Genomic DNA, 27940 nt, shown 5'->3' on the forward strand with positions numbered 1-27940 from the left:
TGACATTCACTCACTAAAGATGTCATGAGACAAAATTGACATTCGCTTCTAAAATAAATTTCCCTTCAAACCCACTGCTCTGGTTCTAGAAAAAGTTGCACAATTTGTGGTGGAAAATGCTTAATTTGCACACAGGGTGTAGCACTAAGGCATTTGATTTGCATTAACTATAGATATATACTCTACAGTGGTACAGTACTATACTTTTTAATGCTGACTTGATAGATAGATAGATAGATAGATTGATTGATTGATTGATTGATTGATTGACAGATTTGGCAATCAGAGTGTGAAACTACAGCCTTCAGTAGCAAAAAGGAAAAAAGCTTCATTGTCTGTATTATCCATTGCAACACAGTATTATCTGCAAAACATATTTGTCTGCATTAATGAGGTTATGATGTTATTACAATCTGACTTACCACTAGTATTACCAATATGGAACACACTTCCTCATTGGTCTCACAAATAAAACAATAAGGAACAATGAGGAAAAATGTGATCTAATCTTGAAGGGTCTTCCCCCATTGTTTTATTTTAACACTTATACCTCACTTACAAGATAATTTGCCAAAAGGTGCCTTTTAATGTCTCTTTTTAGTCTTAACTTTACCAGGGCAGGGTGCCGATAAATGTGGAGGGCACTCCACCTACACTGGAGGGCCAGTGTAGGTGATATAGGATTATGTAATGTCATCAAAGAAATGCAGTGAAGAGCATTACAGAATGTAGATAAGAGGATATATGAAGCAAGGGTATAGGCCTCACTTTATGATCTACAGGCCTATAGGGATGAGCAAAATGGACTTAAAACTACTGTATATCACAACCATATATACGATCACAACATTTCATGAGTCACAGGCATCTTGAGCCTGGTCAGCGATTAATTCGTTTTCCTCACCTACAGTTTGAATTCCACCTTCTACCATGCTTGCTCTTGTTCTACGTGTGAGCTGACATGTCAACTACATCATTCACTAATATTGCAATATGACAAATTCTTATCATGGGGAAGGATTCTACCAACAGTATGATATGGCATGTCCCTATTTAGTCTCCAATTACCTGTTTTCATATGGCTATTGCAGAAGCATTTATTCATATTGATTGTGTCAAAATGTTGTTTACTTCATGTAGACAACATTGCACTGATCCTACAGAAGGCTATAAGAAATCAGTAGCACATACTGTATATGGTGTATGTAAACATGTTGTATTCTATGCAATTAAAATGGTTATAGTTAGTATACCATATTTTCTGCCAGCTATGAATTAATACAAAATATATTTATATAAAAAATAATGAATAAATCAGGCTTCTGTTGCTGTTTGGTAGGGACACTTGTCTAGTTAATTTATACTGATAGGCAATTAGGGAATCTGTCTCTCTAAATAATTGCTTTCATTTCTTCAAATGATCCCCTTTTGAATTATCACCCCGTCAATATAATGTCATCTGACCTATAGTAACATTTTAACATTGTACAGTATAATACACCACACTCATATTTCTATGTGTATTTTATTATGGCTTGTTGTCTCTTAATTCAGCTGTGACTATCTGTCAATCACCCGTGATGAGGATGCTGAGGTTTGGAATGTACATGCTTCTGCGGTCACGTTTGCCCCATGGAAATTTCCCCTGAGTGTTTTCCCCACAACAGGTAGCCTACATATACACCAGCATCTCAGCATGCCCATCATCACTTATCAGCTTTACAATCTAGAACTTACTTTGGGATCCAAGGACATTGAAGACATGGCAAAGTTCACCATCTCTTTCTGCGCTCTGCTCGGGCTTCTACTGGTCTGCGCCGCCATGGGGAACAGCAGTAAGTAGGACAAGTGCTTTCACATCAGCCGTCCGCGATTGTGTGTGTAAACTAACCTGATGTGGACTCTATGCCTGTGTAGTCTTTGACTTCTTTAGTGCTCAAAGTGCAGTAGATAAAATGTGCAATGGCAAACAAGTGCTGGTGTTTAATGTGTCGGTTTGCCTGTACAGAACCATTTAGAGGCGACAGGTGCTGCACAAAATTCCAGTCGGACCCACTGCTTTTGGAGAGAATCCGTGGTTACAGTTTGGATCGCCCTGGGAAATGTCGCCTCAATGCAGTCAAGTGAGTTAATATCCTTCTTCTTTCATGAAAGAAAAGATCAGCAGAGCAGTCAAACAAACAGTCATCTTGTGATGGAGACATTAGGTGTGACACTTCCCCTGTTATTGTGACATGGCTACAGTTATTTTGAGGAAGCTACTTCCTTACCTGACCAGTCACCAATGCATTGTGACGGAGCTGAGCCAGTCTGTTGCAGGGCAGCAACACATTCTAGCCTGCATAACCAATCAGATTATTGCAGTATGATGAATTCAAACCCACCTTCTCTCTATAGGTTCTACACTATAAAGGACAGAGTTGTTTGTGCCAATCCAACAGTGCCGTGGGCAATAGATGCCATGAATTTTATCAGGTAAAAAAAGACTTCTTTCTAATTGTGCTTAATTCCATAAGCTTATCAAACTTGATACAAAAAGTGAATAGACAGACATTTTTGACATTTTTTTTCTCCACAGGAACCAAACTGCATCAGCTTAATCTGTGGACACCTACAGTTTTAATCGGAACCTCTGTCTGCATCCAGGGGATGCTTTTTTATGACCCACAGGCTTGATTAAAGATACAATAGGCCTACTGATGTTGTATATGTCTGTATATACATGTCTGATTGCAATGCAAAGTATACTAATAATGATACAAATGTGTATATTTCTGAGAAATACAAAGTTGTAATCTATCTTTTTAAAATAAAGTCATTGAGAAAAACAGTGCAGTCAATCTGTGTTTTTAATTATTATTATAATGGGAATTATTACAGCACAATTTTGAATGGTGTCATTAATGTTGGCACAGATTTGATCAACATCAAAGATGCATGGCAATAAATGTATTCTTTTGGAGAATCATAAAAGGACTGGTTTAATCGGTTGCCAGAATGACCAGTAAATCCCCATAAAATGTAGGCCCAGAGCATATGTCATAAATACACTACATAGAAATGTGATATACTGAAAATGTTCTCAAACTTGCTTTCACCCCTGAAAACATATAAAAACTATTTAATTTAAATTAACTGGTCCTTAATTTGTAAAACAGGCTCTTCATTTTACCTTAAAGATGCAGTCAGCAATTGTACAGGAAGTTGCATTTGTTTATGTTTATGTTTATATTTAATATTATTAGCAGACACTTTTGCCAAACAAAGTAGCCTTATATTTTAACCAAGGATCAAACAAAACACACCAGAGAGGTAGCTCCCTCCATGCAGTAGCCTATTCCCAGTGAAACTCTACACAGGTTGAGGAGATGATTGCTGAATGTGACAAAAAATGTAATTGACTTAAAATCATGTACGATCACTCACTGTACCTTTAAAATGCCATTTTTCATGCCAGGTGTTATGAACTTTTTTACTTAAAAACGACTTAATCTTTATAGAAGGGTTTTAAGGTCAAAAGTAAGGGTTGATATTATGGGTTTGGTTAATTCGTAGTCATAGGTTAGGGTTAGGGTTATGCAGCTGCAGCTGGTTTACATTATTTATATATCCTGCTTTAACTTTCCTGAAAGATAGAGTGGAAAGATCTGGCAACATCTTTTGAATGACAGAATGCATTCGTCACCGTGCCTTCTTTCCGGACCGGAAGTGGGGCGGGTGCACACTGCACAGTCGGATATGCTACTGTCTGAGCATTGACAGTTTAAAGCTATGCAGTTTGCCATGCAAATTTTGATATGATTCCAGTGTGTATGTGATTATAAGAGTTTACTACTTTAGCTATGTAAACACCTCCTACGGCATGAATGAATCCATGCTTTCGACTGTCACTGCAGCGGTTTGTAACGAGCGCGATTTCACTCAAATCAAAATGCCATGGAAGTGATGTGACGTAGGCTAACACGATGGTTTGTTGCATTTACATTGATGCATGTTTATTCGAGTTTTAAATATGCCGACCCTTGGTTATATATTTCATTGTTTCATGGTATTGCGAAATGATGTCGCGTCAGTCAGCACTGGTCCAGCAGCAGCAGCTCATCCATCCAGCGGTCTTGTCTTGTCTTGTGTTCATTCATGTCATAACAATATCTCGGATTGTTGGTGCGCTGTATAAAAAATAGATAGTTGGGGGTAGACATGAAGTTGTGTTCTCGTCTGTCCACAGCGAAAGCTATCATCAAAGCTCCTGAAACTTCAGCCACACTGTTGTTATGGAGCCCCAGGATGAGGCTGCCTGCTTGTTTGAGGACCCTGATTTCCCTTCGGAAGCGTCCTCCCTGTGCTCATCAGATGTCACACCCATCTCTGCACTGCAAGGAGACATCACTTGGCTCCGTCCCCAGGTAGTTATGAGAGGAATAACTTTACTAATAGTGACCTCAGACATACTAACTTGGCTACCAATAATGTTGGTAATAAGGTTGGGAGAAATTCTTTGTAAGCACAAGCAGTTATAATATTGTCAAACCACTTGAATCGGTTATGTTTTTATAATAAATAATATAATGAAGTTATTTATAGATATGTATCTGTGTTAGTGAATCCTGAGCATGTCTAGTAGTTTGTTGAGACATTGTCATGTTTTTAGGACATTTGTCAGTCTCCTCGGCTTTTCCCGCTTGACCCACCCAAGGCTCATGCCAAGCAAGGCATTCTGGGAGATTGTTGGTTGTTGTGTGCCTGCACTATGCTGCTGAAGAACAAGGACTTGATGGACCAGGTAATTCCACTGAAATAACTCAAATCCTGTCCATGTACTCAGGCTATACTGTATTTCACAGACTATTCGCTGATGTTGACAGTTTGATTGTGGATAGTGGATACACCCAGTTGCACATGAAAGGAGAGGTATGAGGAAGAAAGTATTTTCCTGTCATGTAGAGTAAGAACAAATAAGTGATAATAGAAGAACTTGCCATCCCTGGTTTATAATGGGAAGAGGTAGCACCATGAGAATATCTGCTTTGGAGATCACGTTTGGATTTGTTTATCATAATTGATGATGATAATGATGTCAGACAGGTTTATGCTGAATGAAAAGCATTTGCAATCTTATTGAAAACATGTATGCATTGCAAAGCAGATGACTTGACATCTGCAAGAATACTTTTGGTTCATGGGTCATCTCAGAGGTGGGCACTGGGCAGGCGTTGTCTTAGTGGTTTAATCCTGGGTCCATCTCCTACTATCAGGTGCTACCAGCAGGTCAGCCGCAGTGGGGGGAGCAGGGCTACTCAGGGCGCTTCCTACTGCACTTTTGGCAGAGGGGTGCGTGGGTGGAGGTCCAGGTGGATGACCGCCTGCCCTGCATCGACAACAAGCTCTGCTTCTCCCAGTGCCTGTGTCCCAGTGCCTTCTGGGTTGCACTGCTGGAGAAGGCGTATGCCAAGTGAGTATTTGCTTTACGGTGGTTTTAATCTCAGTCCTCGTCCTGTTTAGTTTTGGAAATCAGTGCATGTAACAGCGCATGAAGTCGCTTCACAGGACTGTATTGAATGTGATGCACAATATGATCTACAGTGAGTAGTTTGAACATCAATAGAAAAAGTCAGGGGGGGGGGGGCAGCATGTCAGTTATATTATTCTACAACAAGTGTTCATCATGTGGTCAAGTAGAAAAAAAAGAAAAAACATTAAGATACCATTGAAGCTCTACATGGGCTTGAAATAAACATAGCCAGGGAAAAGAAAAGCTTGCACCCCCCATAAACATCCCCCTACATTCTATTCAGTCACCACTGGCCCTCAATAGTTCCGTGTTGTGTCCAGGCTGCACGGCTCCTACGAGGCCCTATGGGCGGGCCAGGTGTGTGAGGCGCTGGTGGACCTGAGCGGAGGTGTGGCAGAGCGCTGGAGCCTCCGACACTCCACAGGGGTCAGGGAGCAGGAGGAGGAAAGAGAGGACAGAGGAGACGCACCACCTCCTGCCAGGAGGAGAAAGGAGCTGAAGCTGCCTCAGGCAGTGAAAGAGGGCTGCGCCATCAGCTGTTCCTTACACAACAACACAGGAGGTGAGAGAGACAAAGGGACAGAATCCGCTGTAGCATGCACAGTAGTCAAGCCACACATTACACTGTATGTCACTTGTGCCCCCACACTGGTGCTGAAATCTTGAACTGATAAGCATTCAATAAACAATGTTATCGCGCGGCGCAGACAAAAATAGAGCTAAATCATAATCAACATGGCTGAGTCCCTTTGTGGGGTCGTATTGAGTGGAATCTGAGTAATCGGACGTTTGAAGCGGAGCATGCTGCACACATTTCGGAACTGGTGTGTGTTCCACTTAAGAATGATAGTATTCAAAAGTGACCTTAACATGCCAAAAGTTGCTGTGTGGATGGGATTCACATAGCACCTTTTGCAAAGTTAAGGTCACTTTGAGCCTAAAGAGAGAGAATGTTTGATCGGTATAGGAGGAGGAATTCAGCTTTCTTAATGGGTTATAACAGAGCTGTGTTATACATACAGCATATAAGGCAATACTTTGAACCAACTGCGGGAAAGTTTTGCCGGTTGTGCTGAGCACTGTGCTCCACTCGTGTGACCATTGAGGAAAAGACGATTGGATAATGGGCCCATTCATCCAACAGGAAGTTTAGAAATGTAGAAGTGAGTTTTCCCTGCGTCACTACCGCTGGGAAATTCCTCATAGGAAGAGCTTTGTTGTGTTTGCACAGACTCTGTGTATGTGTAGTTCCCCGGTGAGTCTTGTTTTGCTGCCGTGATAAGAGGTCTCTGTCCTTCCGCATATTGTTGTCATGCAGGTGTCAGTGAGCAATGGCAGTACCATGCCATGAGTGTGCTGGAGTGGAGAGATGTGCAGACTGTTGCCGGGGAAACTGAATGTTTACTCAGAATCAGGAACCCATGGGGGAGACGGTGCTGGAGTGGGGCCTGGGCAGAGAAGTGAGTGACTGACCCAAACGGGCAAAACTACATTACATATAAATCCATCACAGCCATTTACCCATACTAGCAGGCATGCCATTATCATAACCAACATTTGCTCTGTGTTGCTCTAGTGGTACTGGCTGGAAAACCCTGGAGCCAGCCTGTGCCCTGGACCTTCTCAGCCGAACTCAACAAGGGGAATTCTGGGTCAACATGGAAGAGTTCCTGAAGGAATTTGATGAGGTCACGGTGGGCTATCCAATCATTGATGGACATCTACAAAGCATTTATACTGGTACTGACATCATTGACTTTGCTTTAAAATCAGTCTAACGTCACAGTGAGTGTTTAAAAGGGTGATTTATATAAATGAATTTGGTGTTTGATGTATTAATTGTGATGATAAGAAAAATGACTGTCTTTCTTACAAAGTTATTATACATGTTCCTAAGTCACAGACAGCACTACTTCAGAAGTAAAACCTAAAGCACTTATATATTGCAATGGTATATTATGAAGACATTTATGTCTGGTGCACAATAGCATATATAGAACATCTCTACATCTCTCATGGACAGTAGTGGATTGGGCAATATATTACACATTCTACACAGAACTGATTACAGACTTTCTGGTCTGGGTGACAGCTCTGGGTAACAAACCCACACATTTTTGGCCTTACACTTAGAAGTCCAGTTAACAGCTAGACCACAACCACCCGGAGGATCATGTGATGAGTGTCCCTCTGCTCCCACAGGAGCTGTCCTGGCCCACAGGCAGCAGGCACGAGGCCGCTGGCTGAGGGGTCAGTCGGCGGGCGGCTGTCGCAACAGCAGCAGCTACGCCTCCAACCCAAAATTCTGGCTGAGGCTGGGAGAGCCTGCTGAGGTGCTGCTGTGTCTGTTGCAGCATGACCCAGAGGAGCGGACCATGGTGCCCAGCCGCGATGGGACGAGACATGGGGGCACCACGCCGCGGGGGGTTAGAGGTCTGGAGCGCAGACACCAGCACGCTATCGGACTCCACATGTGGAAGGTAGGAGGTCGAGGAGAAAACATCTGCAAAGAACACCTCTTTGTTGAAGGAACATGTAGTTTTAATTGTTAAAAATTAAATAAGATTTACCACTTACCATAATGGTGTTAAATCTGATATGATATTTTGTGCACTCTGGGATCCTTGAAGTAACATGTTAGGTAAAACAGCAGTAAGGGCTGAAATAAACAAGAAAGAGAAAGAAAATACACATCATTATGTCACATTGCTGTCATGCCTTCAGAATGACAATTTGTGTGTGTGTGTGTGTGTGTATATCTGGGTGTGTGTCTGGTCCCCAGATAGAGAAAAAACACTTGAACCTGTCGCGTACGCTAAACCGTGCCCCATGTGCGAGCACACACTCGCATGCGTACGAGCGTGAGGTGATGCTTCAGGCTCAGCTCAGCGCTGGCTTCCACCTGCTCATTCCCAGCACCTTCCAGCAGGGGGCACAGGCGAGCTTCCTGCTGAGGGTCTACTCCTCCAGCCCCACCACCCTCAGGCAAGTGACCTGGGTCACATGGCAATTTATGAGTTCAATGTTTCTTACCTTTGGCATAGGAATACATGCAATGCGTGTTTGACCAATAAATAATAGCAATTAATAAAAGGTACAAAGATAAACAGTGACAAAATAGATATTGTACTATGAACAATACATATCACTGTAAAAATTAACAATATATACATAGTGTGTACATAACATGTTGTGTTTAGAAAGTACAATAATAGAACATTGGAAACCCGTGGAAAAAAGAGTTTGGTTTCCTTAGACCAAGCAGACACAGTGCAATTTAGGTGTGATTTTTAGCCTCAAATCAATTGGATGGTGAGTTACCGTATCACATGCTTCTGGAAAAAAATGCACACTGTCTGCCCGGCTGTAGTTTCTTCCTGACGTGGAGATGGTGTTTCAAGTGTTTCATGAATAAGAAGTCGTCTCCAGATGTTTGTAATAGTCGCTCTGCCTGACTGACGTGTGTGCTGCAACTGTGCTCCTGCAGCGCAGTGAGAATGAGGGAGGCTGTTGCGCCATCCAGTTCGGAGGGGGAGTGGGAGACCAGCAGCTGCCATGGCTCATGGACGCCCGGCTCGTCTGCGGGGGGTAGCCGGAACTTTCCGTCTCATGGGCAGAACCCCCGATTCCCTCTCACTGTGACCTATGACCCAGGCGGACCCAACGTCAGGGTCACACTGTGCCAGAACTGCTCTGAGTCAGCCTGTCAGGCCATTGGCTTTCACATTTATAAGGTGAGAAGAGGCGGCTCTTCTATTGCTCTCTTCGGAGGGCTATCTAGCCCATTTTCAACTGAATTTATACCTAGTCTCATGTGTAAGGCATTTACACAAATTTCTCTCAGATGAATATAGGATACATACAGGATAATCTAGGATATGTACAATACGTCTATATGCACAATTAAACATAAATACACTGACCGTAACTCATATAAGAGAGTTCAGTCACTATCTCCCATGAATCATGTGTTAAGGTCCTTGACGGTGGAGCAGGCATGTCTTTGGACCAGGAGCCAGTGGCCAGCTGCGTGCCTCACTGCTACTCCCAAGAAGTGAGTCTGGCCTGCAGCCTGAGAACCGGCGCCTACACCATCATCCCTTCCACCTACCAGCCAGACTGTAGTGGTCACTTCACCCTCACCCTGGCCCGCAGAATACACAGGTGGGTCCCCGCACAGAATGAACAAGCCTGTGCCCTAACAGTGGCTGTAGCAAGCCTGGACAACATGGCTTCATGCGTTTTCTTTCTGTGGAAATGAAGGCAAAATTGGTTGAAAAATGAGAGCTGCTATTTGTTGTAATTGGAGCCAGATTCAGCACAGTAAGTGTAATATGGAGCCTACAAGTTCACCCACTCCTATGTGCTTGTAATGCCCCTTATTATTAAGATTATTCACTGAGTGAACAGGTTCCAACTCCCATCTCATCTTCTCTTGGTGCTATTATGTTGATAAATCTACTGCAAACTAGTATAATTATGTAATCAATTAACAAAATAATGTGTCTTGTTTTTTATTTGTATTCTGCTCAGAAAAGTGGTACAGAGCCAGGAAAGCCTGGGATCAGCCATACAGGAGGTAAGTACTAGTCAATAGTCTGGTAGGTCTTCCATCTGTCACTTTGTATCCTTAATGATTAGAATCTTTATCTTTCTTCCTCTTTGTCCCCTGCTCCCCCACTTTTTCCTTCTCTCTCTCTCTCCCCCTCTCTCTCTCACGCGGCAGGTTTCTTACATCTCTCTGATGCGCTGCTAGCTGCCGATCCTCTCCACTACCGACGGTTCTGACGTGGGTCCTCTCTCTTTGGACGCAGATGAAAGTGGCCGGCGACTTCCCCTTCCTCCTCTCCACCTCCTCCCTTTCCACCGGGCTCCCCCGGACCCCCGCACCCCCATACGCTCCAGCAGTCCTCCAGTAGCCGATTAGCACATCACAGCGCGTCCGCTGGCCGCTCGCTAATGGGAGACGACACGACTCCGCGGTGTAAACAAACAGGCGCTCGTCCGCCACTCACGAACAAAGATGTCTCTCATGGAGGGGAGCGCGCGCGCGGGGGGGGGGGGGTGGTTGGGTATGAGGATCTCACCAGCTGGCTACACCCCTTCATCACCCAGCAGCCACCAGAATCACTTTATTCAGCAAATGTACAAGGTACACAGGAGTTTGGACGTGGTGATACAGTGCAGAGAAACAAGACACAAATAGGAAGAATACGACACTTCCTCTGTAAGTCAGCATGCCTCTGTGAACTCGTTCCTGTGCTACCCGAGCACTCTACCTTCCATCGCCCACCTTTAGGTGCTTTATGCCCCCCAGCCCTACCCTGTAGGTCCCTCTATCTCTACACCCTAACCAGTGCCAGGCCAACCCTGCTCGCCAAACCAGCACCAGCCATCAACTGAGTAGGGGCTATAGTGATCAGCAGCCCGCCTCTTAAAGCTCTGAAGTGGGGGCTGGGGGGTAGATGGGAGTTGGGGCAAGCTCAGAGGGCAGTGAGGTAGTCTAGGATGGGATGGGGTGGTAGGGGGAAGGGCTGGGGGGTGATGGGTAAGGAGGGGGTTGCGGAGTCCCCTTTGGAAGTAGCCGCCCTGGTTTTTGGCTCAGCACGCAGCGACCGCAGAAGAGGCATGCATGGCTGCCTCATGTCCTGGGGGTGACAGGCCATGGCCCATTGAGGGATGAACGCACGGTGGCCTGACCAGCGTGTGTGTGTGTGTGTGTGTGTGTGTGTGTGTTTGATGGAGGGTGAAAGAGAACGTCTGTTTATTAAGTGGTAAATGTTGTTTGCTTGTTTCTTGGAAAGCTAAAGTACAGTGAAATGTAAACAAGTAAATTATGTCCAAAATATTTGTGTGTATTTACATTTACGTTCATTTGGTGGATGTGTTTTATCCAAAGCGGCTTAGAGCAATAACATAACATTTCAGCTATTAACATTTCAGTATTTTAACATTTAAGGTACAGAACTGCAGCTACAGCAATATAATAACATTTAATGTACAGGGTAAAGGGGACACAGTTAGGAATTACCACTGCATCTGTCAATACTAGTACTAGAGGATAAGAGTGCCTACATATTAATAAGTAGATAGATAGATAGATAGATACTTTATTGATCCCCGAGGGGAAATTCAGGACTAGTACTAAGTACTAGTCAGGTATGGTAGGAGAAGTGGTAGAAGAGGAGGGAAGTGGAGAGGAAGGACTCCCTAGGTAAGTGCGTTTTTGTCAGAAGCGCAAGGAGAGAAAGTATTCTCAGAAGAGTTGTCTTCAAAAGTTTTTTTAAAGATAGTGTAGGCTATGTTTTACTTGAAAATGTGTTGGGTCAAAACAAATTAATTGGTAATAAATACATAATACACGCCTGTAGTTATGTAAACATGTTTTTTTTTTAAGTGTTACCATTTAATATTGAGTTAATAACTTTTAGTTAAAGTAGGCTTTAGTAACAAAGATTAGTTTCGTTAGAGGAAATATTGAACAAAATATCCAGGAAAACTGTCTGGAGACATTCTGATGTAAGCCGAATGAACCACAGAACTCTTTGTAATATGATGCTCAGGCGACAGATATGAATTTGTAAACCATATGCACAACGTGCACGTCGACGCAGAACGATGCGTGTATCCGTCAGCACTTGTGCACGTCGTCCGCTGCGCTTCTGCGGAATTTGCGGGGCTGTAGTCGGACTCCCGAAGACAGACGCCCACCTTGAAAATAATGAACAACAAATTTGACGCGTGAGTATCCAAATAGAACTTTGCATGTTAACAGAACTGTGGGGTCCATGTGTGTAAAATCGGCAGCGTGCAGTTATTCTTTTACTACTGAGACCATGAAGAAAGAGGTGTGTCTGATAGACTCCCAAGCATGGAAGCCGAGGTCACTCACTCATCTACGGCTGTCATACTGGCTACCTTTCTATATGTTATCTTTCACGTAGTTTGCACGTGCCGACCGACAGTTGTATTTTTGTTTAGGGGCTGTGTCGATTGTTGAGATCGAAAGCACGGAAACGGGTACGGCCTCTAGGCCCGCGCTGGATCCTCGGGTTGCAAGTATGTGAGAGGCAGGGGCAGGTGCGCTGGAAACCGGCTCGATAAATCCCTTAAACACCCTTGTCGCGTTACGCGCATTACTTTGAAAAAAATAAATACTTATGATGAAAATAACTCGTGTAGAATTTCTGAAGAGCTAGCCAATAGTGACTGCACAGCCGCCCCCAGTTCAAAAGTTAGTTGCTAGCTTAGTTCCCCCTCCAGTCTAAGTCTTAGCAAAAGTAAATAAACGTCAACCAGATAAACTTACCACGTTACCTACCTAATTATCTAGTTTTGTCAAGGTGATGTGTTCGATATCACCATGCCATTTCAATACGACAAGCCGAGTAGGCTACTCATACGGTAGCGGGAGTAACTGTTCTTTCCTTGCAGTCTGAAAGATGATGACAGTGGCGACCATGACCAAGACAATGTCTCACCGAAAGACTGTGAAAAGGAAAAAAGTGAAGATGAGGAGAAGGACCCAAGCGCTGCCAAGAGAAAAGTAAGTGTCTGAGGTTTGAATGTATTCATGTAACTCTGTGGATGTCTGTCATACATCTCTACCTTAGTATGACTGTTATATTTAGCCTACTGTTATAAGTTGGTGAGGTGTGTCGCCAGGTGTCAGCAGCAGTTCTGTGTGTGTTTGCAGGTAGTGATTCCGGGGGCAGGGGAACACCCTCTGCAGTATAACTACACCTTTTGGTACTCCCGTCGCACTCCAGGACGGCCCGCTAGCTCTCAGAGCTACGAGCAGAACATCAAACAGATCGGCAGCTTTGCCTCGGTGAGAGCATACACATACACACCCACACACTCACAGTAGTACACACACACACACAATACACAGATACACCAAGCAGGTTTAGGACACCAGGTTCTACCATGCCGCTGAGCTGTATCACATTCAGCCGAGGAGATGCCAGAGGAACATCTGGCTGCTGTGAGACAAGTCTGAAATTCCAACCTTGCAGAAAGGTCACTAAGACCATGTAGGCTACTCCGGCTTTAAAGTTCTTAGGCACTGTGCCTGACTTCAGACGTGGCCCAGGCCATTTTATATTTAAGACTTAGACTTCGAAAGACTTCTGGCACAAACCACAAACTCTTAACCTCTAAATGCAGGAAAAGTCATATTTTCATGTACTTGAGTTTGGAATCAGTGCATTAAAGAATGCACACTTTTCTAATTTATTGGTCAGATCAGATCAGCCAGAATTAGGCATAATGTAGAAAAGCAAAACTATTAACATAATACTGTTACATTAATTGCGATTAATGAGGAGACTGACAGGAAGTGAACACTTTTTGCATGTATATGCCTTTATGTTTATGCAGGTGGAGCAGTTCTGGCGATTTTACAGTCATATGATCAGACCAGGTGATCTGACTGGCCATAGTGATTTCCACCTGTTCAAGGAGGGCATCAAACCGATGTGGGAGGTTTGTGTGGTTTTATCACAGCCAGTTTGAAGCATTGCTCTGTAAAACAAAAATAACACAGTGTTTTTCTCTCTATAGTTAGCATTACCTTTGTAGCTGTTTGCTTTACTGAATTGTTGTAAATGTTTTATATATAACAATGAGAATGTATAAATATTACAGAGGGGAAGGGTTTTGTTACCCACTCTCTAAATGTGACTGACAGCAGACTGCCTGTCGGTATTTAAACCCCCTCTGAATTTGAGTATGTCTCTTGTCTTGCCCATCAGTAGTGGTTGCCATTTTGTTAATGTTTGGCTTTTCCAGCTATGAAACAATCGCTCTGGTCCAAGTGTTGTGATGTATGTTACTACATGGTTATAAGTAGGAACAATTGTAGGTTTCCTATGGCTGGACTGACTTTTTAAAATGCACTAATGCGATGACTGTAACATTGTTGTTATATTGTATGCTAATATGAAAAGGTACTCATGTAGGTTGACCCTTAACTGGACAGAGTTGATGTGTGCGGTTTGGTCGCTATCCCACAGGACGATGCCAATAAGAGCGGGGGGAAGTGGATCATCCGTCTGCGTAAGGGCCTGGCGTCGCGCTGCTGGGAGAACCTCATCCTGGCCATGCTGGGGGAGCAGTTCATGGTGGGCGAGGAGATCTGCGGAGCCGTGGTGTCCGTGCGCTTCCAGGTGCCCCACCCCCGTCACTCCAGCAACACCGCCACACCGCTGCTGCTGCTAGACAGGCATTTGGGCTTTTGAGATTTGTAGAGTGAATCACAATCACAACAGTCTCGCTCTGCTCTGCTCGCTTTCTAGCGTTCTGTTCTGTTCTGTCCTTTTTCTTACAACGAAATATAATGTGCTGCACCATTAACTGAAGAGCAAGATTATGTGAAATGTAGGTCTGTAGCTGCTAGCTACTAGCTCTTTATCTCAAGAAATAATTTACATTCCTTCCTAAGCCTTCATTATCTATGCTAATAATCAATATCATAAAACAACAAAACATGATTTCACTGCTTCTATGGACCCTTTCAAGAGAGTTCCATTATCAGCATCATAGTTGGCCCCACAAGACTTCCTATTTAACATTCCATATGTTATCTTAATGCAGAGGAAGTAGATTGGGGCCCAAATAGAACGTTCAAGCATTGTTTTTGTTTTTATTGTTGAAAGGGTCTATGTTCTCGATTGGTCAGCTTTTGACTGATGTGTGGGTGGATGTGTCTAGGAGGATATCATATCCATATGGAACAAAACGGCCAGTGACCAGGCCACCACCGCACGCATTAGAGACACGCTACGACGAGTTCTCAACCTGCCCCCCAACACCATCATGGAGTACAAGACGCACACAGACAGCATCAAGTAAGAGCCTCACAGCCTCACACATCAGTTTGATTTTAAATGGTTTTATGGACTATTACACTTACCACATTAAAAAATGACTACTTCTTCAACGTCTTCATTGTTAAAGGGTGTAGTTATTGTTAGAGTTAGTGTTAGGGTGAGTAATATGTAGAAATATGTAGTTACATAATATATTGAAACCCATAGTTGCTCAACTTGCAGAACTGTATTGTACTTTGTTAACACTGGTGGTTGACTTTACCCATCAAGCATTTGTGGGTAGAATCACAGAATCCTTGTGTCCAGAGTCTACGTATATAATTGTAGGCATTATAACATCTCCGTAACTTTGGCTGGATTTGTGGGTGAATGTCAGAAATCATGATCTTGGTTTTTCTTTTGGCAGGGCTTGGGAAGACTTCCATGGCCTTGTGAATGCTAGTGGGGGACGCTAAGGTCTTCTTCAGCAAGTCTATGCCAAGGGTATGACCTAAACAGAAAATTAAATCTTTTACATTTAGTTTTTTTAATCTAATCTATATTTTACCTATGTTTTGTTGTGTGGATGTATTGCAGAGATATCTGCCTAAGAATCCCTCTCTCCTAAAACAGATTTCTTCTATTTTTATTTTTGGACGAAGAGCAATGCTCACCATGGATGATACCTGGCTGTTGGACGAGAGGTTCCTGTCTTAAAACATACCATACAAACAAAACAGAGATGACCAGTAAATCCACATTAAAGAAGAATGGAACCAGGTGCTCAACAGGGAAGCAATGTGTTGAATGGAAACTAGAGAGGATTGGGAATCTCATGCTCCTGATGCATGCAGTCCCTATAGACAACCACCAGGGGGCACTCTTATGATGACAAACTTAATACTGTCGCTGTGATCTAGAGAAGTAGACTGTTGACAGTCTACACAACATTCAACCAACCAACCAAGTGATGTACAGGAGTCGATGCACCAAGATTTTAAAAAGTTTACGGTCTATGAATTCTGACAACTTTTCATTGAGCAGCTGTAGCTGTATGTATTTGGCATAAAGAGAAAAAACAGGGTTGCAGGTATAGTTTTACTAAAGTGCAGTATTTTAACTGTAGTGTTTTAAGTTGTTTGAACTAGAGCAGTTGTGGGAAAATGTTATATTTCTAAAATGTTATTTTGGAAGATGTACATTTTTGGGGAATCATTCTTGATTTCTTCCCTTTGATCTGACATTTTTGGAATCCAAAGGTTGAGCGTTGAAAAAAAGGGGTGAGGCCCGTGTAGGGTTACGTGTGTGTGTATATGTGTCGGTGACGGCCTCTGTAGGATGGACCGCCATGCTGCCTGTAGCACTGTGCCTGGCCTTGAAGCTTACCGTCCTCTCTTCTCGCCCCCCAAAGAGATTTTGTGTGCGTGTTTTTTTTTTTTTTTTTTTTTTAAGAAAGATAAAACAAAAAACAGACCAAAACAGTTCCTTAATGCTGAGGACATGTTGAATGACAGCTACCCAAATGCAGAACGATGATTGGTTGGATGCAATGGAGATGTCAGAGACAGCTCATCGAATGCAAGGTGCTAATTGGTCACGTGCAAAGGAGATGTCAGTGATGGCTTCCTCAGAGGTGAATGGCGATTGGCTGCTCTGGCATTCACTCAGTTCTGAAAGCCTCATGAACTGTCATGGGATCAGCTGTGAACCCTTGTCTTAACCTTAGAACACTTTTGGACTCTAAACACTTGACTGAGCAGAGAGGGGGCCTGGGGGACCTCATGTGTCTTTACGTACCCATATACGTACATACTGCCTGGACTTCAGAAGATGGTGCTGGAAATGGTGGTTATGTTTAAAACAAAAAACAAAGGCATTGTTTGATTACAATTGATTATAGCAATAAATGTTAATTATGCATCTGCTGCTAACCACGTTGGTCACTTGTGTCATATTCTCATGTTTTAAAAACATTGTACACTGTTCCTGAGGGTGACAGGACATGTATGTTGTCCTATCCAAGGCGCTAAGGAAATACCAAAGAAATACTCAGAGGCATACTCACTCATTTTTAATGAACGTGTCAATTAAAGGTTTGTGAATAAAGTAACATCAGTATTTTGCTCAACATCTTAACATACATTATAAGAAACGAATATAGAAGGAACAGCCAGACACGGACACTGAGATAGATACAGCTTTATAAATGACTATTCACAGTAATATCCACAGTTAAACAATGCCATTATAAACCCTGATCCATTGCATATTGCTTCAGACATACTGTAACCTGGAGCTAGTGTTGTATTAGCATCATCATAGTCCACATCTGATGTAGAACTCGTACAGATACTTGCTCCAGTTCCTTCAGCTCATCTCAAAGAACATGTAATTCTAGAGAGAAAGACAGAAGCATTACAATAATTTCACCTGGTTTTTGGAGACCTGATGTTTTTGATTTGGAGCACAGCTGGCATAGTCCTTCACACGACCATACCATTAAATGGGTAGGATATAATTTGCCATCAGGATGCGTGCTGTCTATCAATCCAACCCATAGCTTTTGTATTGTCAGTGCATTATCTAAAGGTGGTTCTAAATCTAAAGTAGGCCTATTACAGTTAGCAAAACCTTAAACCCTAAACATTAGCCCAGATCTGCACAAATATAATTACATGGTCAGCCTCAGACTTTTTGCAAAACACTTAAAGCTGCAGTTGGCAAGTCTGACAGATTGAGGGGACTTAGCCATCAAAATTTTGAATGTTTACAACTCTCATGCCCCTCCCCCACTACCACCGAGCACCCTCTCATGAGTTTGTGCTTGTCAGTGCACACCAGACTGTGATTGACAGTCAGATCTCACACAGCCCTATTCTGATTGGACCAGAAGAACCGGGAGCTGTGGATTTTTGCAAAACAAATAACAGGCTCTAGGTGGAGGTAGAAGTGCGGGTTTTTTTCTAAAACCGGCTGATTTAAGTTGTTCTGTCGGAGCATAGTGTCGGTTTCAGTGAATATCATCAAAAAAATCTTGCCAACTGCAGCTTTAACACACTCCTCTACTTTAGACACAGAAATCTCACGTAATGTTTCTTCTTTACTATTTTCTTTGCCTGTCTTTCAATAAACCAATTAATCAAACAAGGCATCAGGTGTAAAAATAATTTAAAAGAAATTTTGTAAAACTAAACCGTCAACCGTCCAATCATTACTAAGCACTGTAAAAGGCAACAGGTGAGTACTCAACAGAAATGGGGTGCAGTGGCATATGTACTCCACATGATACACCGTAGTGTGTAACTGGTTCATACAAAATCAGATCAGTGACTCGTGTTATATAGTGACAAAATAGGGTTTTTGTAAATACTGTATAGTTTTGACTTAAAGGAACACGCCACCCAAAGTCAGTAGTAATATGTTTTTACCTTAACTTTCACGAGTTGAGTCATACCTCTTTCATGTTTTGTGCACGTACCGACACGGGAGAGGTATGACTCAACTCGTGAAAGTTAAGGTAAGAACATATATTACTACTGACTTTGGGTGGCGTGTTCCTTTAAGAGTTTAATTTTGTAAATGATCTGGGGTGTGTGGTTGTGTGAATTGTGTGTAGAGTTTTGACAAAATTAGTCGTTTCTGCGTTCATGCATAAGCAATGAAAAAAAAAATACTGTACATTACATTCCAATGCCATCAAGGTGTGTGAAGAGTTCACTTACCAGCAGGAAGGTGGCAGCTAGCAGGAGCACTTTGGTGTTCAGAGCCATCTCCTGTGGGACTGTGAACAGAGGGGAGGTTGACATGAGATACCGGCCACACATCTACACAGCGTAGTCGGCACTGAGCGTGCTGGTGTTGTGTAACGGGGGAAAACAGGACACTTAGAATGAAGAAGTGGCTGCCAACTGTGGGTGAGTGTTGTGAAAGATGTGGCATGACCAACTCACCGACCAGTCCGAAATATTCATGGTCCATGTTACATTCTTCATTAAAGCCAGGCCATTTCTTCCATATGCTGCCGATCGTCTCGCCAAGCGTGGACACCACCTGAAGCAAGTGTGTGTGTTGTGAGAGTAAATCATCGGTCATTTCTCCAGTGTGAAAATTTGATTTTAACAGTATTTTAACTTCAGCGAAGAGCAGAATGGGTAATAATTTCTGCACAACAGCACTAATAACAGACAGAAAGTCCTCAAACAATCAGCTCATGAGAGCAGTTCACTTGATATCTCTGATCATCCATCCTTTCTGACATTTGGTGGGAAAATATGTGTTAACACACAAGTGTGGCCTGCGTAGTGCAAGGCATGTGTGTGCTAGATGAGATGAGAGAGTGACCTGAGATGAGCCCACACCTGAAACTCTTGGTTGGAGAGGCAGCGCAGGGGACAGCAGGGGCCCTGGATCCTCACGGCCAGACTTCCGTCCGAATCACACACCTCAAAATAGGGTGTGAACATGCTCCATCTGACAGGAGAGGGGTCAGACTTTATTTCAAATGGCAATTGTGGCAATTGTGAACAACCACCAAATCATTTAAAAATGGGAAATATACAATACATAGATGTAATTTTCAATTTAATATCAGAGCCATGTAAGATTACGTTTAATGTTAAGTTTAGGTCATAGTAGGTAATGATTAATTAGCAGGTAGCTAGGAATTAAGTAAGGCATGTTAAAAGGTTGTTAGATATGTACTAAATAGCAACTATGTGCTTTTCTGTATTTTCATATACACCAATAGACCCCTAAAATAAAGATTGTGTTGGTTGTAGCGACAGCAGATATACTGTTTGAGTTCTAAAGCTGTACGGTAGTGATCAGCATGCAGAATCTAATTAACCGGTCACTTGTGGTGGCATTTGTGATTCTGTCAACATGTCGCCCCAAGCATTTAATTATGGCCCCCAGTGGCCAGCCGGCTGATTTAATTCTGAGGAAACGGTCTGCCACCCATCACAGCACCATCACAACACAAAGGGGACCTTATCTGACCCTGCCACATAGTTGGCACCAGAAGAAAAGGAGGAGTGTTGCCTGGCCCATAACGAGTGTTTTAAAGGGAGAATCACTGGCGTGGACAGTCTGACGTAATGAGAGGAAGGCGGGAGGGGAAGAGAGCGGAGGCCCTAAGACCTCAAATGTCCCCATCTAAAGAGACAGACACAAATGCTGCTCTGTGCTGCACTGTACTGTACTGTACTGCACTGCATAGCACTGTACATTGCATAGACACACGGTCCATTAACGCATGGTTGCACATTTCTGCACAAATACATACAAAAACACACACATACACACACATACAAAGAGACTATGTGGTGTATGTGACTTCCTGTTAACATGTCCACACACTGTGTCCTTGAGGAGAGGAACACTTTGTTTACTCTCTTCTATCTGACGAGACCCGTGGTCAGTGGAGGGCGGCCTACCTCTGGTGCACGGTACCGATGAGCTGCCTCTCTGCCGAGTAGGCCCTCATTTCCATTAGGCAGCAGCCGAGGCAGCACGTGTCGGCCCGCAGCGGCCGCTCAAAGTGGAAGGCCTGCTGGGCCAGCCGGTCAAAGCCCTGCAGGGAACAGGAGCGCGCTGGACCACAGCACTGCAGACACACACAGGAGCTCTCTGAGGGAGAGAGAGAGAGAGAGAGGGAGAGAGAGGGAGAGGGAGAGAGAGGGAGAGAGACATCATCATCCCACAGCATTACAATGCAATGAATACTGAATTAAATGTCCATTAATTTGTATGTATAAATACAAAATGTATAATGTACAGTAAAAATAGGCTCCTACATTTTGAAAAGGTAAAATAGGTAATGTATTTAAAAATGTTGTGAATGTATTTTAAAATTGTTTGTGTTTGTGTGTGTGTGTCTCTCTCTCTCTCTCTATCTCTCTCTCTCTCTCTCTCTCTCTGTGTGTGTGTGTGTGTGTGTGTGTGTGTCTATCTGTGTCTATCTGTGTGTGTGTGTGTGTGTGTGTGTGTGTGTGTGTGTGTGTGTGTGTGTGTGCATCACAGAATTAATCAATGTCTGACAGCTTTTTTACCTTCAACCACCACAAAGACTTGATCTTTGTTGTCATTGGCAATATTGTAGATTCTTCGCGGGACACACTGTGGACCTGGTAAACATTGACTTTGTCAGGAATGGACACTAAAATTCCTTTGTTGAGAATTGACACTAAATCCCAAATAGTGACAGATAAAATGAAACCAATATTTCTATCCTTTTCTATCCTTTCCACTATACTATACTAATATTATTTATTCAAGTAATCAATAACAGCTTAAACTAAACCAATATTTCTATCAGCAGCAACAGATGAAATAAAACAAATACTTCTATCCCTCAGGGTTGAACTGTCTGTCCAGTGATAAACCAATAATATTGTTTATGAAGCTCAATCCACATCTCTTTGATTCCACAGTGTGCAAAATATCCCCGTCCCTCCACTTCAACTGTGGCTGTCCAGTAGTATCAGTCTCAGAGATGGCCTCACCTCTTGCTTCTGGTTTGGTTGTGATGTGCAGTTGACTGACCGCTCTGAGAGCAGTGAGACCCCTGGCTGTGCCTGGCTCCTGCCAGCAGTCCCTCCTCTCCAGGATGTCCATCTCCAAACCCGACGCTCCCGCTCTGGGCCCGGCCACCCCGCTCGGACCCTGCTCTCCCTGGTGGAGCACTATCGCCTGGCTCTCAGGCTCCGCGGGCCCAGGGAGGGCTCCCATCTCTGGGCAGAGAGAGGTGGTCGAGCCCTGCACATCAGCGCGGCCTCCCCAGCATCTGTGGAAGGCATGGTACACCATGCGGATGTGCTTCTCTCTCTCCAGCCCTCCGAACGGGTGTGGTTGGTCAGTGACGGCTGACATTGTCTACTACAGCTTCAGAGCAGGAGGAGGCCGTAGCATCATTACTGTTACACAGGGAGTGAGTGAGTGAGTGAGTCAGTGAGTGAGTGAAACAGTAGCAACCAATAAAATAGCGATAATAGCGATTTAAAAAAATCTTTTCATATTTTAAGTGTTCAGCGATTCAGAGAATGGTCTTCTGCTAGTAGTACAACAGGGCAACAGGGCACCAGAAAGAAATCTGAGAACCACTGCAGCTGAGCTGGGGCAGACGTGGCCTACTGGTTAGCACTTCAGACTTGTAACTGGAGGGCTGCCGGTTTGAACCCCGACCAGTAGGAACGGCTGAAGTGCTCTTGAGCAAGGCACCTAACCCCTCACTGCTCCCCGAGCGCCGCTGTAACAGGCAGCTCACAGAGTCGGGATTAGTGTGTGCTTCACTTCACTGTGTGCTGAGTGTGTTTCACTAATTCACAAATTGGGATAAATGCAGAGACCAAATTTCCCTTACGTGATCAAAAGAGTGTATATGCTTATATAATTATACTTATCTGGAAAATATACAATTCTACAATACAGGCTACAGGCTACCAGAGGTAATAATGACCAATAGGATGCAACTGAAATGCATTGGTGGAATTGTTGTCCACTGAACAGTCCTATCTGGCAACTGAAGTAACCCTTTCACATTATAAATCTCTTTTTTCCCCCAATTGGCTACCACCGATGCCCATCACATGAAAGCTTATTACACATATCAACTTGGAAATCAGGCTTGATAGAGCAGTAGAAATAAAAGAGGACAGTCCGCGTTAATAAATGACTTGGGCTCCATTGAGCGAGAGTAAATGTGCTAATTGTACACAGTGATTGATGGCAGTGAGACTTCCCTGAAGCCTCAGCCAGTTTCCAGCGTCGTTGAGGAGAACGACCGACGCAGTCAGTGCCACCCGTCTGCCATGTTTGACCATCGTTATACCTCTCTGACCTCGGACAGAGACAACCCCTTCTACACACCATGGCTGCCTATACAAACATATTCACTTGCCCACCAAATACACTGACGTAGATGTGTTGTTATCGGCACTTACCATTTTTAGTTGGAATGCAGGATTGTTGTTCCAAACATTAGAAGATATGTCCAGGAAGCGGGCAAACTCGGAGGCTCTGTGGTGAGGGTGCAGAGGAGATTTACTGAGCTGTCCTCTGAGCCTTTGTGAGTGGAGTGGGCAGGGCCCTCTCTTGTAAAGGCAGTGCCTGTATGTGTGTGTGTGTGTGTGTGTGTGTGTGTGTGTGTGTGTGTGTGTGTGTGTGTGTGTACCTTCTGCGGGGGATGTGTTTGGAGGTTTGGTCTAAGCGGTTATCCCCCCCCCCCCCCAACACACACAGACACAAACACACACATTCTGGCTCAGTGTCATCCCTCTCGTTTCCATCCCAACCAGCCGGATCTGCCCATTGTTGCCCCAGAAAGGTCCCACTCACCCATGTAATTGAGAGTCTTCTTGAAGGAGAGGATCTTAGCGGGGGGAGACACACAACAGAGTAGTCTAACCCCTAATCTCTCCTCTCCTCGACCCCCCCTTTCCAGCCCATTCCTACCCCCAACAGAGATGAGATCATAAGGGGGTGGGGAGCATCTTAGTTACTGGAAGTGTCGGTTCAATTTAAGGACACAAAGGGGGCTTTCCCAAACGAAAGAGGCGATTGGCTAAAGAGGTACTTAGTGTACCATAAATCTCTCCTTTGATATGTATGACGTCCCCTTTACGTTCGTAAACGTGGTCTTAATCACCAATCACACTGTGCACTGGTGCACTGTGCCTGGAAGAAAGGCTGCGAAGCCTATACTCATAATCTCTTGGTGAGAAACATCACAGCATTGCTTCAGTATAACCACTACAGTGCTGAGAGGTCATGACAGTAGACATATTACAGGGTAACTGTAAAGTAACATTTACTATTGTCAAATGATGTCAACAATTTCAATCTTTTATTGAAAAGAAAATACAAAGAGTATGCATTATCCACACATACTTAGAAAAAAAAGGATCAGAATGAGCCAAATATTTTCCACAATATTACATACAGTATATGATAAAAAAAAAAACACTGTATAAAATGACATTTCTGCAGAATGCAATGCCAGCCACTGAAGTATGGTCTGAAAATATCACATTGTTCAACATTGTTTATTTCTCTCTGTTCTTCAGCCTCTCCATGTGTGTTCACACTGACTCACTCCATGGAGCAACATGGCCTCTCTCTGAAGCAGTGGTGCTGCTGCTGTGTCCACTCTTGCCTTGTGTTGACCCATGGCACCCAAACAAATATGCCACTGCCACCCAAAGTCTTGAAGCACAAGGGTGAGCAAGCAAGTAAGTAAACGCCTCCATTGTTTGAGCCTCTACTTTCTCTCCTACTCGGGCAGGTACTTCTTGGGGTCTCCGGGAAAAGGGGTTAAGGGAGCGCGATTAAAGTGACCCATCAGGAAGATGCCGATCGTGCCAAAAATGAAGAGCATCGCCATGGCGAAGAAGCACACCCTGTCAATCACTCGAGCGGCCAGAAACCACTCCTCATTCTCCTGTTGGAAAGATGTATGAAGATGCTTTACAATCCCCCCCAAAACACACAATGATGATTATATAATAATACTTTATTGTTTACAATGGCATCCTATGTTATGCTTTGATATGCTGTGATATGCTATACTATGCTATACTAATGCTAGGCATGCAACAGCATTCCTCATGATTGCTTGAGGTGATTTATCAAGTGGGACAGGCTGCCATTATGTGTGTGTGTGTTTTGCGTCCGTGACTTACGTTCTGGAAGTCGCTCTGTTGCCTAGCGCTCTCTGTGATGTGTTTGCAGGCTGCCACACACTGCTGGACATCTGCCGAGGCCTTGGCCAAGCTTGCCCCAATCTCCTGCTCTGTCCCCTCCTCCAGACCATTCTCTGGGGGTCAGAGGTCAAAATGCGGAAAATATTTAACCCCACTGGGTACTTTACGAGGCCATGATGAAGTCTGTGTTGAACTGGATTAGGATTTTTCATTCTCCAAAAGAGATGAGAAATGAGGCAGAATTAAACAAAACTATTTTCTATAAGTGAACCAGACCGTTTCTGAATCTTGTCCCCCACACACGAATATTCTTATGGACCTTCTGGTGGCTATAGCAATCAGTCTGTCTCTCTTCTTCAGTCACACACACACACACGCACACACACACACACACACACACACACACTCACACACACACACACACTTACGGATCTTCTGCAGTGCAATAGCCATCAGGCCATCTCTCTCCTTCAGCCTGGTGAACATGAGCTCGGACCGTGCCGTCCTGTGCATGTACTCGTCCGCCTTGGCTATCAGACCCACCGAGCTTCGGCGGCGCCGCGCAAACGGAGAGCCGTTCTCTCCTCTGCTGCAGCGGTCATCTTTGGGGTCCAACGGCTGCATGTGCATCCTCAACAGTCGAGGCAGGATGTTCAGAAGTACCTGTGAATCAGAGACATGGATGATTCTGAACACAACCACATTAAGTAATACTTGGGTTAATGTTACCTGTTTTTTGACTGTCCATAAATATACTCATACTATATAAACTATTATCATATCTTCCATAAGGTTGCAAAGGAAATTCAAGTTTGTATGAGTTTTACGCTGCATAAGCAACAGTTGTCGGTATACCTTTCTGACTTTATTACTCATGCTGTGTGTGTTGGGGGTCCTCAGGGAGACATTGAGCACCACCACTGCATTCATCACCACAATAGTTGTGACCACCATCACAAACATCAAGTACCTGATGAAACAGGAGCCACACGCTGATCTTATTATGATGGTATCTATCAGAGTAAATATCCATTATCCATCTGTTGAAATTCAAGTTTGTGGTTTGTGAGCCCATACAATGTGCCGTCTGAAAATATAATTAAGAAATGGCTCAAAAGGAAGGGAAACACATATTGGTGTTCAAGACTATACAATTTCACTATTCAAGAACACTTTGAACAGTGTTCTTGAATAGAACACAACGCCGTGTCTCTTAGTACCAGAAGTCCATTAAAAATGTTGTTGTGTGTGAGTGTGCTTGACAATCAAAAAATAGTTATAAAAAAGTTTTTGGCTAGTCTCACTTTCCGATGAGAGGCACTGCTTTGGACGTTTCCGGAACTTTCTTGGCGATTAGGAAGAGGAACACAGTCTGTGCCAGGAGGATGGCGATGGACATGGTACACTTCTGACCTCCAGCTACACACAACCAAAGCCAAACCAAAGGCAAACTCATGACATATCAATCACTGGCACTCAAAACATCAACAAAGCCATCACCAACACAATGAATAAAACATTTTCAGTTTTAGTAACATCAGTGGTTGAATGTACAGTATGTAGAAAAAAAATAATCTGGGATAGCCTACACAGCCTCATTATTTGCAATGACTAGCAAGCATAATTGTTGTTACATAGTAAACATATGCATAGGATAGTTTTCGCTATTTTTTCCTCATAGGAGATAGGACATTTTCCCCACCCCAATTGAATATTCATATTCATGAAGTATGTCCCCAAAACTGAAAAAAGTTCGACTTCACACTGATTTTGTTGACGCTAAGAGAAAAGTAGCACTCCATTTCCCTTGTACCTTTGGCTGGCAGGAAGTAGACGAGCAGGCCCAGGGAGGAGAAGAGCACACAGGGCACGATGATGTTGATGATATAGAAGAGCGGCTTCCTCTGGATGACCAGGAAGAAGACCAGCTCCTGGTAGTCCAGCTCGTCTGGGCTGGTGCGCTCGTTCACAATCTTCTTCGCCGGTCTGTGTTTTATCACCCACTCGCCATTCTCTAACCACATGAAGAGGAATTCCTATTACCGGTAAATAAGCATGCTAATAATTTTAATGAAATTAATTGAATAGATAGATAGATAGATAGATAGATACTTTATTGATCCCCAAGGGGAAATTCAAGAATGCCTCTCCCTAGACCCAAGCTCATCCCAAGAATAAAGAAATCACCCGATCAGTGAGATTACAAGGCTCTTGGTTGGGAAAGCTAAATCAGAGATTCAGCTAATCAAGATGAGAGGAAGACAAATTCAAAGGAAGTCCATGTTCAAAGGAAGGCTATTAATATGGCTATTAATATATGTTTATAGAACCTCCTGTGAGATGTAGGGGCGAGGGAGGAAGAGTTGGCTCACCTGTGAATGCCTGAGGGTCAATTTCAACCCATTCCATTGTGATGTTGTCTTCAAACATGAGGACCAGATTGATCTCGTTTGCACTGTATGTCTGGGACCTGAGAGGAATGTAGGAGGTCATCATACAGTAGTCAAGTCTAAAGTACCTAACACACTATTTCCCATTCACAGTTCACACACTGTTGAACTGATTTATTAATGATGAATATTTACAGGTGTCTTTACCTGAACACCATGGTGCAGTTTTGCCAGTCAAAAGGGAAGTAGTGGACCAGGATGGGGCAGGAGCTCTGGTAGATGGCAGGGGGTATCCAGGTGACACAGCCATCTGGGTCGATCAGGGCGTTGACGTACAGTGCCACCTCAAACTGGCCATCAATACTGCCAAAACCAGTGAGTGACAGGAATGTGTGCAAGTGAAACAAAGACCTTTCCCCCATACAATAGAGGTGTTACATTGATTAAAAATGTTTTAAAATGTTCAAGGCTTAGTCAAGGTTGTATATAGAATATGATTATTAAATGAAAACATAATGAAAAAAGACA

General features: G+C 43.6%; 5 protein-coding genes and 1 long non-coding RNA gene across 10 annotated transcripts in view; 3 read left to right on the top strand and 3 right to left on the bottom strand.

Moving 5' to 3' along the window:
• Positions 1–1697: 1697 nt before the first annotated feature.
• On the top strand, positions 1698–2830 carry ccl20a.4 (chemokine (C-C motif) ligand 20a, duplicate 4). Its single transcript, XM_042100559.1, has 4 exons — positions 1698–1835; positions 2009–2123; positions 2398–2475; positions 2579–2830. The coding sequence occupies exons 1-4, from the start codon at positions 1763–1765 to the stop codon at positions 2598–2600; spliced, it is 288 nt and encodes a 95-aa protein (XP_041956493.1). The 5' UTR covers positions 1698–1762; the 3' UTR covers positions 2601–2830.
• An 888-nt stretch (positions 2831–3718) lies between these two features.
• On the top strand, positions 3719–11360 carry capn10 (calpain 10). Of its 2 annotated transcripts, XM_042100915.1 has the most exons (13): positions 3719–3968; positions 4229–4406; positions 4652–4783; positions 5256–5452; positions 5833–6074; positions 6831–6972; positions 7089–7252; positions 7715–7992; positions 8295–8497; positions 9000–9246; positions 9489–9676; positions 10046–10091; positions 10239–11360. In XM_042100915.1, exons 2-13 carry the CDS (start codon positions 4275–4277, stop codon positions 10266–10268), a joined length of 2001 nt encoding a protein of 666 aa, XP_041956849.1. In that variant the 5' UTR covers positions 3719–3968; positions 4229–4274; the 3' UTR covers positions 10269–11360. The 2 variants fall into 2 exon arrangements, with proteins under 2 accessions (XP_041956849.1, XP_041956855.1); XM_042100921.1 differs by lacking the exon at positions 3719–3968 and having other exon boundaries at positions 3975–4406.
• Positions 11361–11924: 564 nt separating this feature from the next.
• On the top strand, positions 11925–16771 carry eif4e2 (eukaryotic translation initiation factor 4E family member 2). Of its 4 annotated transcripts, none has more exons than XM_042100952.1 (8): positions 11925–12253; positions 12947–13058; positions 13209–13343; positions 13895–13999; positions 14530–14738; positions 15227–15363; positions 15752–15828; positions 15987–16771. In XM_042100952.1, exons 1-7 carry the CDS (start codon positions 12234–12236, stop codon positions 15778–15780), a joined length of 747 nt encoding a protein of 248 aa, XP_041956886.1. In that variant the 5' UTR covers positions 11925–12233; the 3' UTR covers positions 15781–15828; positions 15987–16771. The 4 variants fall into 4 exon arrangements, with proteins under 4 accessions (XP_041956886.1, XP_041956881.1, XP_041956905.1 ...); XM_042100947.1 differs by having other exon boundaries at positions 11927–12253; positions 15958–16771; XM_042100971.1 differs by having other exon boundaries at positions 11948–12253; positions 14530–14682.
• On the bottom strand, positions 13857–14623 carry LOC121715349. The gene is made up of 2 exons (XR_006033590.1): positions 14489–14623; positions 13857–14038 (listed from the first exon to the last, which is right to left on the bottom strand). It is a non-coding gene; the product is annotated as an uncharacterized LOC121715349 (long non-coding RNA).
• Positions 16772–17380: 609 nt separating the features above from the next.
• Positions 17381–23345, bottom strand: LOC121715324 (phospholipid scramblase family member 5). Its single transcript, XM_042100935.1, has 8 exons — positions 23265–23345; positions 21828–22238; positions 21375–21449; positions 20760–20952; positions 19683–19794; positions 19275–19374; positions 19047–19105; positions 17381–17718 (listed from the first exon to the last, which is right to left on the bottom strand). The coding sequence occupies exons 2-8, from the start codon at positions 22192–22194 to the stop codon at positions 17692–17694; spliced, it is 933 nt and encodes a 310-aa protein (XP_041956869.1). The 5' UTR covers positions 22195–22238; positions 23265–23345; the 3' UTR covers positions 17381–17691.
• Positions 23346–24240: 895 nt separating this feature from the next.
• Positions 24241–27940, bottom strand: part of chrng (cholinergic receptor, nicotinic, gamma) — a 7281-nt gene continuing 3581 nt past the window's right edge. The window contains exons 5-12 of the mRNA XM_042098280.1: positions 27620–27775; positions 27395–27492; positions 26836–27036; positions 26327–26441; positions 25878–25992; positions 25451–25685; positions 25002–25135; positions 24241–24760 (exon numbers count right to left, since the gene is read on the bottom strand). Coding sequence (XP_041954214.1) covers positions 24593–24760; positions 25002–25135; positions 25451–25685; positions 25878–25992; positions 26327–26441; positions 26836–27036; positions 27395–27492; positions 27620–27775 — 1222 coding nt within the window. The 3' untranslated portion in view covers positions 24241–24592. The remainder of the gene's footprint in view (positions 24761–25001; positions 25136–25450; positions 25686–25877; positions 25993–26326; positions 26442–26835; positions 27037–27394; positions 27493–27619; positions 27776–27940) is intronic.

The sequence above is a fragment of the Alosa sapidissima genome, chromosome 1, assembly GCF_018492685.1.
Source record: "Alosa sapidissima isolate fAloSap1 chromosome 1, fAloSap1.pri, whole genome shotgun sequence".
In the NCBI taxonomy this organism is placed as follows: domain Eukaryota; kingdom Metazoa; phylum Chordata; class Actinopteri; order Clupeiformes; family Clupeidae; genus Alosa; species Alosa sapidissima.